This window comes from Labrus bergylta, chromosome 5 (genome assembly GCF_963930695.1).
Source record: "Labrus bergylta chromosome 5, fLabBer1.1, whole genome shotgun sequence".
In the NCBI taxonomy this organism is placed as follows: domain Eukaryota; kingdom Metazoa; phylum Chordata; class Actinopteri; order Labriformes; family Labridae; genus Labrus; species Labrus bergylta.
Genome location: NC_089199.1, coordinates 18003175 through 18016569, shown reverse-complemented (window position 1 = coordinate 18016569; position 13395 = coordinate 18003175). Strand labels below are relative to the sequence as shown.

At 43.3% G+C, this 13395-nt stretch overlaps 1 protein-coding gene across 1 annotated transcript in view; it reads right to left on the bottom strand.

The window, feature by feature from the left end:
- Window positions 1-1803: 1803 nt before the first annotated feature.
- slc25a26 (solute carrier family 25 member 26) overlaps window positions 1804-13395 on the bottom strand; it is a 53315-nt gene continuing 41723 nt past the window's right edge. The window contains exons 9-10 of the mRNA XM_020633095.3: window positions 9946-10019; window positions 1804-2293 (exon numbers count right to left, since the gene is read on the bottom strand). Coding sequence (XP_020488751.1) covers window positions 2197-2293; window positions 9946-10019 — 171 coding nt within the window. The 3' untranslated portion in view covers window positions 1804-2196. The remainder of the gene's footprint in view (window positions 2294-9945; window positions 10020-13395) is intronic.

Below are 13395 nucleotides of genomic sequence, written 5' to 3'. Positions count from 1 at the left end.
ATCAATTCAAATGGAGCATGCACAAAGACATGAAACCCCAGAGACCTTGATCTTCAAAGCAGTGATAGTTTGTGCATGGAATACAAACACACACACACACACACAGAGCTAAAACCTTCCCAACAGGAATGTGTCCCGGCTCCCTGAAGCTCCAAAGACAGCAGGCATATTTTTTCCTTCTGCGGGCTGTTTAAAATATTTGCTATTGAGTCAGGGCGGACTGAGGGTCAGTAGCTGGCCAGAATGTGCATTCCAGATGGATATGTGTCACTGGATGATTGACATGCTCCTGGCTGTGGCCTCCACCAATCACACGCTGACCATTGTCGTACAACAGCCTAGTGATAAGCAGCATGACAAACACTCCCACCTGTGAGGCCATCTGTCTCCCTCTGCAACCGACAGCATTTAACAAGTCCCTAGTTTTACCTCAGTACTGACTGCAAGGACCCTGAGCTTATTCACTGAATAAAAGGAAGGAAAACACTTATTAAGTCAACTGTTGTTGCATTTATCATTTAAATAATCTTCCTATAATCAGACAAAGAGGAATGATTTGTTAGTCGTTTAACTATGGACTGGTTCAACATGCCAATAATGTAGGTATCTTTTAGGGCACGTCTTTTCTTTAACATGTAAACCATTAAATACATTCCTGGTGAATCCAATAATCCAGTTTTATATGCTACAATTCATTCCAACCTGTGTTGCAGCTCAGACATTTAGAGAAATTAACAGATTTTCACAGAGTCATATCATTTCCTGTGTAAGGCCAGATGCAACGCCATCTGTATATCATGTTGTATCATCCTAATAACTGATGTTTAAATGGATCGATTTGGACAAACTCCCAACACAAACATATTCCTCCCAAGTTAATTCCCCACATGCAGTCTACAGCTGATATCCCGGAAACTTGGCAAGTGAAATGAAAACCATCTGCGAGGCTCCATACCACTCAGAGTGGGAAAATAAGATGTTCCAAATCCTTGAGTTTGTTCACTGCATTTATAAAATAGACGTGACTAACCCTGTTAAAAAAACAATCTGAAATAGACTTACACAAAGTAACTAGGTCCTGTAAGTGGATTCAATGTGTACTACTCATTCTACTTACATGTGCTGTGACACACTCAAATCTTAGGCAAGTAATATATTTGATTTAAATCTAAAATATTCTCTCAGAGAAGCCCTGATTATCACATCTCTTATCATACTATTCTTACAATATGGTTCTCTATACTCATGACTTTGTCATCTTATTAAACCTTATTTTAAGTATCTTTGTTTGATGGAGCAGTGATTTGTTTTTCCCTCAGACTGTGGCTAACTATAAAACCACTTCCTCGATTCCTGAAATCAACAAAACATTGTCAACTTCAGTATTTTTCTAAATAATCAACGCCCCAATTAAGCAAACACGACTATTAATGACTACAAGGTAGCCTTTTCAAGTCACTGAATACATTTCTTGACAATAAACAAATGATCAATTCTGTTTTTAGTCCGAGCCAACACAACAGCTCCTGTTTAAACGAAAGCCTCATTAATTGCATAAAGTGTTCATTGTTGCACATTCTCAGTATAAAATGAAATGTCCTGCAGGTGGATGAGCTCAGATGTGCTTCAGCAGGAATGTAACAATGCTGAGATATTACCCAGCCTCTCCCCCATGGCTCTTTATTGCAGGTGGCCTGGCTTAGCGGAGGGAAAAATTATGGACGGAGCACTAAAGAGATCATGAAACACCCCTGTGGGGACATTAAAGGAACCACAGCAATCATGAAATCTCAGTCAAAGCAATAAAAGAGACAGTGTTTAATAGCTTAACCAATTAAAAAATACACACACATTAAACTGTAAAGATGGAAAGATAGTCCTTGTGAGTCTCTGGTGATTGGGAGTGGCTTCACTTCTCCACACTGATGCTGCTGTTACAGAAGCTCCAGATCAGGATGTCAAACTCAATCAGCAGGTCACTGATGAGCAGGAATGAAGCACCCTGGGTAACCTAAGGAGAACTCTTACTCATAGGATCAGGTGGTTGTTGCCTCTTCGGGGGCCTTGCAGCACTGAGGTGCAAGTTGAAGCCCCCCCCCCCCCCCCCCCCAGGGGACGAGGCCGAGGGTGCCACTTCGAGGGGGGGCATTTCCCCCTGCCGTCCTTCAGGTCAAAACTCAGCACAGTCACAGAGAGCTAAAGCAGAGTGGTGCGGACCTTCTCATACGCTCCCAGGAAGATGAAACCACCCACACTGATGAAGGTCACCCTCGGGATGCTGCCCGCAAACAGACTGCAGAAGAAAAGAGAGAGCACACATTCTTTACATTTTGTATCATACAGGAACACAAAGTGGTGTTCAGAATCTGCACGCCATCCATTTATTGTTGTGTTTTTGTTTTTCCAGATGTGGTCAATGACAAAGACAAATGGGGATATCTTGAACTAAACCATGCTCACGTGGTTATTGTCTTGTTTGACTGCGGTATGATAGAATCTCAGTTTGATAGGATCATTAAAATATTAAATGTTAAATGGACTGAAGCTTGTTGGACGCTTTTCAAGTCTTCTGACAACTCACAAGTGATTTACACCAGATGTCCACTTCACCAATTCACACCACGTTCACACACTGGTGACAGAGGCTGCTATGTAAAGTGTTCATCAGTATGAAATAATCCCATTCTATATGCTTTACATGAGAAAGCAATAGCGGGAACCTTCGGTGATTAAAAATGAAGCCAATGAAGAAGCGCAGAAATGTACAGTTCCTCACGTGTCCACTTGATGCTGGCTCCAGAAAGACCCAGAAGACACATACACACCCCATAGTCAAATGTCCATTTTGACAGCAGAAATAAACTAAAATTAGCAGACAATTTACTGCATGTTTATCACAAACCTCTCACGGATCTGTGCCCAGGAAGTCTGAGCTCATTTTTCATTAGAGGCAGGGATGATGCCTCAAAGTTTGGCCCTGGTCTGAGATGGAAACCACACAGGATTTTTCCATTACATTTTTAGTTAATGCAGAAATAGATACGAATTTGAGATGGCTGGCTCTATTAAGATGATATGAAACACATGGTCTGAAGCAAATGGCACAAAGTGATATCGGGGGCGTGTGCCACCACATTTTTCTTGTTGAGTGGCGCAAAATCTGCGCGCTAAGCGAGGCCAGGCACAGCGTTGTCACCTCTCATTCCCTTTAAGAAGCAAGGTGCACCTTTATCTACACGGGATCTCAGTCCTTATGTTATTTCTCTCCTTACATAGTGCTCCTGAACAAGCAGAACATACACTGTATAAAATAAGTTAATGCTCAGATTAAAATGAAATACCCTGAAGCATTCCCTTGTGACCTTATTCACAATAATTAACCTTATGAATTATTCAAATCTACAGACACGTCAACAGGATCTTATATGTATGCTAATCATCAAATAAAGGTAGTCTGTAAACAATTATTTGCTTTTCTGCTGCTGGAATCCAAGGCATGATAAGTCCATAATGGATATTGGACAGTCTGCATTCACATCTGTGGGCTTGATTGTTGGTGTGCATTGTCTGTTTAGTCATGGAATGATACCAATGACACTGGCGCCAAAAAATGTTTAAGGGGGCCCCATCTGACCGCATCTACTCCTGTTACCCTGCAGAGCGCTGGTCAGAGGGCCCCTGACGTAACTTTTGCCCAGGGCCCCTACAAACCCTAGAATCTCCACTGTATTACAGGGCCCTACAGTATATGCTTTGTTTAACAAAATCACAGATGAACATTACTGCCATGATCCCGGCTGTTTTTATTGCTGCAGTTGCTGAGTTATATATTTTGCTTACAATGTTTGGAATGTAATTGGTTTTGCACATGCAAACTCCTTAACTCAGATATTTATTTTCTGAGGAGCGCCTCTTCACAAAAGAATCAACTGATCAGGATCTGAATCAGATATCCCTCGACTGATCTGACATTATCTGTGAGTGAGTTACGGCTCCTTCGTGTTAGCAGAGCCTTGTGGTGTTTTTTTGTTGTTGTTTGGTGCATAGAAGCAGGTCAGACATAAGGCCTTGTTGGTGGAACCACCTTGCAGAAAGCCAGGGGCCCATGTTCCAGCATCTGAGGCCCAACATGGAGCTGTTGACGTTGCGGGGGTCAGAGGATGTGATGAGCCATGGAACAACTCCCCTCTTCTCTCTACCGTCCCCACTACACACAGCTGTTTTTGGGATTAGGCTTCAATTCCCCACCCTAGGGCCTCCCTGGAGCTCCAAACCCCCCCCCCACCCCAACCCTCTTCTTTTTTTCTCTCTATGCTTGACTGATGGCCGGATGACATCCACACATGTCCCTCTGCTGTCCATCCATCCATTTCTCTATCTCAGTGGTTTCTCTATCTCTCTGTCCATGATGGCCCCCTCAGCTGGCTCACTTATTCGGGGATTTCTCCACTGTCTCTTTTCCTTGCTGCGTCATCCACCTCTTAGACATGTGCTCACTTTTCTCATCTTTTTACATGTCTCTCTCTCTCTCCTATTTCTTCCTGCCTGTCTCTCCCTTGCCGTGAATTTGCCTACCAACACCTTCTGTCTGCCAAGCCGCCCCCACACTCACATGGTCTGGACCCAGCCGAGCCAGATGTTAACGGATGAAGAGCATTGTGTGTTTGTGGATGCGTGCCTGTGTGAGGAGAAGCGTCTGCTCACACAAAATGTCTGTCTGTATTCATCATCTGCGGGGGTGTGTGTGTGTGTGTGTGTGTGTGTGTGTGTGTGTGTGTGTGTGTGTGTGTGTGTGTGTGTGTGTGTGTGTGTGTGTGTGTGTGTACTCCTGTTTCTGTCCTGTTTTGTAGAGAAAACTTTTGAAATATAACAATTGCTTTACCATTTTTGTCAGATGAAGAGAAGCCTCATGAACAGAAGGCATCAATGGCTGTTTTATTAGTTTATACTTAGTTTAGAGTAAGTTGTGATAGTGGGTTAAAAGATAGCATTTAGTAAGCTGGGAACCTCTTAAACAGCTGAGCTGCATTATGGGAAATGTAGTAGCCCTGGTCTCTGGGATATGACTCACCCTATAGGGACTAAAAGTGAACAACAATATTCCTTCTTACTTTAGTTTTTTTCTTGAAAAACATTATTTATGAATTATGTACGTCACACATGATAGTTCATTCATACTGGGATTGACATTTTAAAATGATTGGATGATATCTTTTAATGACACATTTTGGCATATTGGATTGATTTGAGAAAAAAAAGAAAACTCAACTCCCAATGAGCAACATCCAAAGGATCTTCCTGAGGCAAACTGGGCAGGAGACGAGCAGTCAGTTTGGCAATGACTGTGTTGCTGATTGCCAGACTTTAGAAAAGACTGCTCGTCTCCTGCCACATTTGCCTGAAAGAGATCCTTTGGATCAAAACGTTGCCCTTAATAAAGTTGCTCATTGGGAGCTGAACAGTGTGCGGACCTTTCTCTCTTTTCTGCAGTTCATATTTTTTTTTTCGTCCTGCACCTGAATGTATTTTGCTTGGATGTGTGCACACTAGTACTTTTTCAGCTTTCATGGAGTAAGCCGATGAGATCATAGTTGTAATCTTTGAAAAGTCACGGCATCATCACATTGTGAAATCAAGGTAGGGGTTTAGATTGCGCCAAAAAAAGCAAGTAACCTAACCTTGAGGGTAGGAAACTTCTGTTTTCAAGGTCAAGAACTTTCACCCTAAACAGCTAGGCCCAATCTCAATACATGAGCTACACACCCTGACCAGCTTTATCCAGTCTCTCACTGCATCTAATGACCACATCCAAGGTGCGTCAGCTTTCTGTGGCTTCAATCCAACAGATACCTGCATGACAGTGAAGCTAAGGATCCGTTGAAGATGAAACTTCTCAACTAAGCCACAAATCTGCTTTTCGCTGTGTCGTGAAAGCCAATCAGCATTCACATTCTCTGACTACATGAGAAGCAATCAGAAATGATGATCGATCAGACCTCCATTTAACACAAAAGCATTTTAAAAGTTGTTTTCTTCTCCCCTTGATGACAGACCTGACAAATCTTTACTGCTGACTTTTTACCAATCTATCATCATGATGCTTTTATTTTTGTTTGATTCCTGTTAATTAGGGGGGTAAATCAGTTTCTTTTTCAGGCTCATACCCCTGAAGTGATCCAGAGGGAAGGAACTGTGTAACTTATATTCTACTGCTGACCTGAGACTCAACAGATGAACGGACCCTACTCTACTGAGGGATATTCTGGACCAAAGAAAACTGCATTTACTTTGCAGACATAAATGGCGGATGGTACAAAAAGTTAGAAAGGAACCCTTACTGCTCGCTTCACCCGAACTACTGTGGACAACACATCCGTTCCAGGGGGCACATATCATCTATCAAATGACTATAGATGATTCCTGATGAGAATGTGTTTGTTCAAAAATGAACCTGGTGTGAGTCAGCATACGATGATAGAGAGCTGCACTGAGCTTACTGCTGATCAACTCTAATGACAGAAAGAGAGAAACAAAGACGTATATACTGAGCAGCTGGACGTCTAAACAACAAGACAGTGGACAAACAGTCCAAGCATTTCTCCCTTTTTGGATTCATGCTGTCAGACTGATAATCAGTAGTGTAAGGAATGATCTAATCTTAAACTCAGTGCTCTTGTTTTGTCTCAGCTCCTGACTGCAGTTATATTTTCTGTCTGGGATCAGGCCCACCTGTGGACTGTGAGACGTCAGAGCCAGAGCTCAAACATTCCCCTCTGCTCCCCAAGGTGCTTCGACTCACTCTGACATCACAGCCTCGCCGACCACTGAGAGCAGTCATTCCTCTATAGTCGGCCAATCCACTCTCCGGGGGGGATTGGGACTAAATATAGTTTGAACGCATGGCAGGAGGGAACAGAGGAATAGTGGTGAACTCGGTGAGAATGAAAATGTCTTGGCTGAAGTTGAGACAAAAGCGTCAGTCTTGAAGAAGAGAAGGGTGGAAACCTTCAGATGTTCGTGGGATCATATTTCTGGCGCTGATGAAGGAGCAGGAACAATGTGAGGCTGTGTTGAAAGTTGGTTTTGCAACTTTTTCACAGGATAAACTAAACAGAGGGTTTAAACCTTAAACTTTACAGAAGCAGATATGGTTAAGTCTAAGTCTATGGTTAAGTTATGATTCTTTTAATAAGAGATGGGTGTACACACATTTCTGTAAAGTAAAACTAAATGATTAAAAAAAAATTATGTTAAAACATTTGCCATAAAAACATAAAACCCAAATGTGTGCCACACACAGTGAACCTCATATTCAATATTCTCTTGTTCAAAGAACATTTATATTTTTTTAAACGACAGTGCACAAACTAATTTATTTTTCTCAAATTAAATCATTTTAAAAATCCTTACCCTGCCTTTTTTTTTTTTTTTTTTTTTACAACTATGATCATTCAGGCTGCGATTTACAAAAAGGTGAGAGATATTGGTGTGTACTTAGAAACAGAATAACTCTGTTTGGTTTTGGGGGGGGGGGGATTTCTAAAACTAAGAACAATATACAACATCTGAAGTCTTGTCAAAGTGTGCAATAGCAGATCCATGTAACAGATGTGTAGTATTCATTTTCGTTTTGTATGAAACGGTTGCCTTATATGGTGGTGTGTTGCAGAATTAAACAACATAAGGTGCCATGTTTTTTAAAGTCTAAATTCATCCATTTTTTTCAAGTCCATGAAGATATTTATGAGCGTTAAACTATTGTTTAATGAAATGGTTTGTCTGAGGTTTCTACTTGCACCAATTAGAATGAAACGTTTTTATTTCCTTGGGCAGATTTACTGATTTTTTTTTTTTTTTTTTTTAAATGACTTAGTAGAAAACTGCATATAAGCAGCAGGTTAGTGTCTTTTTCATCCCTGTGACTCACTAAGATCAACTAAAGTGCGGTTAAGGATTTGAATAAATGGCTTAAACTGCTGGACTTTATTTCTTCAGTTTACAACAAAAACCCTTGATTTAATCAAAGCACATTTCAGGTTAACCACAAACTTCCAGTTTTGTTGTGTGTATGTGGCACCAACATGTCCGTTGTTTACTTTTCTTCCACTTTGCTTTTAATAAGGCTCAGAGTAGACACAGCCTGGGGGACATGTTGCTTGTTAGTCTTTGTTTTGACACGATTCCTGCTGCAGTTTGGTTGTTTTGTAGGTTACTGAGGGAGGCCACTGTGAGCTCCTTTGCTCCCTGCTAACCCGGGGTCTCTGGGGCACGGCACACACATGGAAGCACTTTAGAGCTTCACTACACTGCAATTGGGCCTATTACCATAATTACAGCTTTAAAGCCCCAGCAATTTGTATCAGGCATGCACCAGCGCAACCAGCGGGCCTTTGGCCCTGCGGAGCTGCGAGCCCCCCTTTTTACTGTCTACACACTCTGCTTTTGTCTGCGCCGCTCATTCTCTCCTCTCTTTCTTCTCATTCTCTGCCTACTCCAGTTTCACAAATATCAGGAGAGAAGAGGGATACCTTCAGGAGTTCACTATGTTGTAGAACCAGTGGTGCATATTATTACAGGGTTTCACAATCTAGGTAGATGTAACACGTGGCTACAGGAGATAGTTGGGGGAGAAGAGCTGTGTGGTGAAGAGGTGGACAGACTGGCTTCAGAGCTCTCCTTTAACACTTGGGCAATATTGCAGCTGGGGCAGTGAGCTTTAGGGCGCACTGACACAAGGCAATCTGTACCGTGTCAAACACGCTTCACCGTTAAAGTCCAGTTCATCAGGGAGCACTCACACGAGTCTAGCTCAAGCACGGTACACTTCCTTGGCACGCTTGAGAGGTGTGTTTCAGCACGGTACAGTTCATGCATGAGCACAAGCACGGGTACACAACATGGACAGCCTTTATTATGGAGAAATCCAGGAGCGCTCTGGCTGAATCTGACTAAAATGACTCAAAATAAGCCACAAAGTCAGTAAAGTAGCTGCCGTGTTCTCTGTGTTGTTCTCGATGGTATTGACACGGACTCAGGCACACATCCATTTCGTTTTTCTTTTTTTTGCCTGTCTTGTTAACGAGCGCACTTCATAATTACGTAAAGCCATGCACGTGTTCTATTAAGATGTTATGAACAAGAGGTAACCGTGCTCAGGCTCGGTTAGTCCTGGAGCAGTGTGAGTGCAGACCAGTAGGGGGAATGGGGGGAGGGGGGGGCACAATCATACTTAAGCACGTTACAGGACAACTTTTCCTAGTGTGAGTGCACCCTAAGTCTTTTGCACAGAGGCCCACAGACTATGATCTCATCGGCAATGTTCAGTGGCCTCAGACATGACCTTGATTATATTTGAAGTAGGGAACTCCCCCCCCCCCTTGCTCCATTTAAAATGTGAAATGTTTTTTTTCTCTCTGAGTTGATTTCAGCCCTGCAGCCTCCACAAACAAACAATAACACAGAGTGTGTTTGTGGGACACAGGACGAGGGAAGAGAGATGTCCCGCTGGTGTTTGGCCCAGCCTCAAAGCAAATCTGCTCTGAGCATCAAGTCGAGGTGCATCCTAACTAAATGATGGCAGCTTGTATACAAGCAGGTCTATTATTCAGTGCAAGTGAGGGATTGTTTTAGAGCTGGCGGCCCTCTGCGGCCTCATTAGACCTGGCCTTTAGTCCGTGCACATTATAAAAACATCACAACGCTCAAATATAAACCTTTGCATGGGACCGTGTAATGACTTAATCAATGGTAAGGTATTGGAAGAAGGCAGGAAAAGCTTTTATGCGGCTTAATTTTTCAGCTGCAGCTGTAAATTTGTGTCGCCCAGAGAGAGAAATCTATCATCAAACTTGATTACGCGAGGGAGCAGACCGGGTTAATCAAATCATGTAAAAGAGGAGGGTTTAAATGGGATGGGGTAACACACTATGTGGGACACACACTCACCCTGGAATTCCTCGACTCTTCCACACGTCATAGAGCACCAGCGGGATGTTGCCGCTCGCTGTGGTCGACCCCGCCTACAAAAAGAGAAAGACAAAATAGAGGTGTGATGATGGATGGATCGTCTCCTTCACTTCCTGCTTCCCCAGAAGACACCCTGTTTAGTCTTCCTCAACTGAGCTTCCTTTACCCCCCCTCCCCCCTTTTATGCCCCTGTCTCCCCCTCCATTTCTCCTCATTGACAGCTGTGTCGGCGAAGGTGACACCTCCAACACCCAGCCAGTCATTTGCCCACCCAAAAACACACTCAACAAGTTCTCCTCCACATCTCCTGCCACACCAGTCAGTCTGGAACTTTTATTTACATAATACAGCTTAGCCTGCAGTGAGTTTTTAATCCATCTCTGCGGAGTGGCGGGGCCGTATGAGAGCTGCAGGACGGGGCCAGGCAAGGTTAAGTGAGGAGAGAGAGAGAGAGACCGAGTGAGGAGTAAGGAGAAATAAGAGGGAGTTTATGCAGTAACAATGTGTGTGTATGTGCACCAATCGGTGCTACAGCTCACCGAGCATGTCGGAAACATGCTCAGTGTAAGTTGTAACTCCAAGGGATGAGATAGAGATTCCCGCATTGTATTCACGCGAGGAAGGAAAAACACCCGTATTCCTTACTGTTCTGACACACACACACACACACACACACACACACACACACACACACACACACACACACACACACACACACACACACACACACACACACACACACACACACACACACACACACACACACACACACACACACACACACACACACACACACACACACACACACACACACACACACACAAAGTGAAAAGTGACTTTAATGCAGACCATCTCCATGTTCAAAAAGCCTCAGTGATCTGAATGACAGTGATGAGTGTCAGTAAAGGTGTTCGACTGCTCTAGCCCGACGTGGACTCCTGTGTCTGCCACAGCTGGCTCCATCGAGTGACGTGAACAAGACACTGATGGAAAGAAACATGGCAGCCTGAGGAGAGGAGCAGCGCTGTACAGTAGCAGGAGGAGTGTGGTGTGCAAAGCATGGTGCCAGAGCTGCAGGCAGGAGTCGTGTCCAGGAGGGGTTTTACACCTCCAGCTGTGTCCTGGACATCAGCCTACTGTACAACACGGCTCTTTTCATTCTGCCTGCCGTAGAAAAAGAAACACGCTTCTCATCCGCTGCCGTCCGACGGAAACTAGTGTGGCAGGTTCTAAAAGCCACATTTCCTCCCCTTAGTCCAATCCAAATCTGTCTGTCCGTCTCTCTTTCACCCTTATATTTGTCATGCTGTATGAAAAGCAGGGACTTGTAGTCCTGTGCTGCGGTGGGAGTAAGAACAACTGAACTTCAGTGGTAGATGATGTTTTAAAAATCACATACGATTGAAGAACGTAAAGTTGTGATGACATTTTTAACTTAAAGAACATTTTCACATGTATAAAGTACATTTTTTAGTACATTTCTATTGGAGCTGAGATTAAAAAAAAGTGAATACAAATATTTAGATAATTGATTTATCATGTAAGGCATTGTTCAAAGGAGAAATTCCAAACATTTGCTGCTTTTCTTTGCCGTGAATGTTCCTGAGTTTTTGTTTCACTTTTAGGCGGTTAGTGGGGCGACAGTAGCTCAGTCTGTAGGGACTTTGGTTGGGAACCGGAGGCTTGCCCGTTCAAGTCCCGGCACGGAGCAAGTCCGGAAATTGGCCTGGTAGCTGGAGAGGTGCCAGTCCCCTTCCTGAGCACTGTCGAGGTGCCCTTGAGCAAGGCACCGAACCCCAAAACTGCTCTGAAGCGCTCGCTATGGGCAGCTCCCTCACTCTGACATCTCTCCATGAATGTTTACAGGATCCTGTTTGTGCATGTGTGTGTGTGTTCATTAAACAGATGAATAAAGAATAAATTATAATTATTAGTTCTTCATGGTTTGTCATGTGATATTTGAGGATTTATTTTTGGGTTTGAGGCAATGCTGATGGCCATATTTCAATATTTCTCACATTTTTTGAATGGAGCAGTTAATGAATAACAAAAAGGGAAAATAGTATGAAGCTGCAGGATCCATTTTTTAAACCAGCAGGGTTTCATAATGGTGAAAAGAAAAATGTTATAAGATGACATAGGTGAGAAAAATTTAAAAAATTTGCAAACATTAAGAAGAGAAAATAAATAATTTTAACTAAAGCAAAATAAAACTTCCAATAATATAGAATTGTCTACTTAACAAATAGCTCAACATAATGAAACTGAAAATACTTTCAATGTAAAGTATTTGCAGCAGGATTGATTGTAATCCCAGAAACCTCTAGTCCTGCTTCAGAAACACTTTGATTTTTATATATATCTGTGTGTGTGTGTGTGTGTGTGTGTGTGTGTGTGTGTGTGTGTGTGTGTGTGTGTGTGTGTGTGTGTGTGTGTGTGTGTGTGTGTGTGTGTGTGTGTAAAATCCTGGTTTTCAGGTTGTTATCCGGATGTTATCTTCTAAAAAAATATTTTATTTTCATTGGCAGTTTAGTCTCATTCCAGCCCACCTGTGGGGCCTTTATGGAATCACAAATGTTGGCCTTATAAAGTTACAACTGAACATCAGTGAGGCAGCACAGGCCGAGTCCTTTGCTGGTGGTAAATCACAACAGCTGTGTTTCAAATGTTGTGTTTACAGGAAGCTTTTGTTCTGTACCGAGATGTTCCACGTCCAGCCAACCAGTTCTAGCTACAGATCAAGACTGTGTGAGTGTTTTGTTAATAACGGTATCCCATTAGTTATTATAGAAAGGGAGGGAACACTGTGTCTTCTTCAAGGACAGCTAATGTGTGTGTGTGTGTGTGTGTGTGTGTGTGTGTGTGTGTGTGTGTGTGTGTGTGTGTGTGTGTGTGTGTGTGTGTGTGTGTGTGTGTACTAGTGGATAGGGGTAACTCTGAACTCTCTACCCTTTGCACACACATACAGGACATAGTGAGGGAAGCCAGACATACAGTGTGAGCGAGCCAGAAGTGAAAGAGGGGGTGGAGAGAGGGAGGAAGAGGAGGGACACTTTTACACACACAGAGAGAGAGAGAGAGAGAGAGAGAGAGAGAGAGAGAGAGAGAGAGAGAGAGAGAGAGAGAGAGAGAGAGAGAGAGAGAGAGAGAGAGAGGCTGTTTGAAAGAACACACAGAGTTACCGGAGGGACACTGGTCCTCTGGTTCACCTCTCGGTGACAAGCAGCCTTGAGATGGAAATTCAAGTCCTCACCCTAACACTAACCATGCGCACAAACATGTCTCCCTAACACGGCCCACAGTCTTCATCAGATGATTGATGTGTGTGTTATGTATTTCTACTGTCCCGGCGCTACCTCAGCCCACTCCGTCCTGCGTCCTCAAACTGCTGAAGTTTGCTCAGGCGGCAGGCCCGCTCAGCTCTCCGCC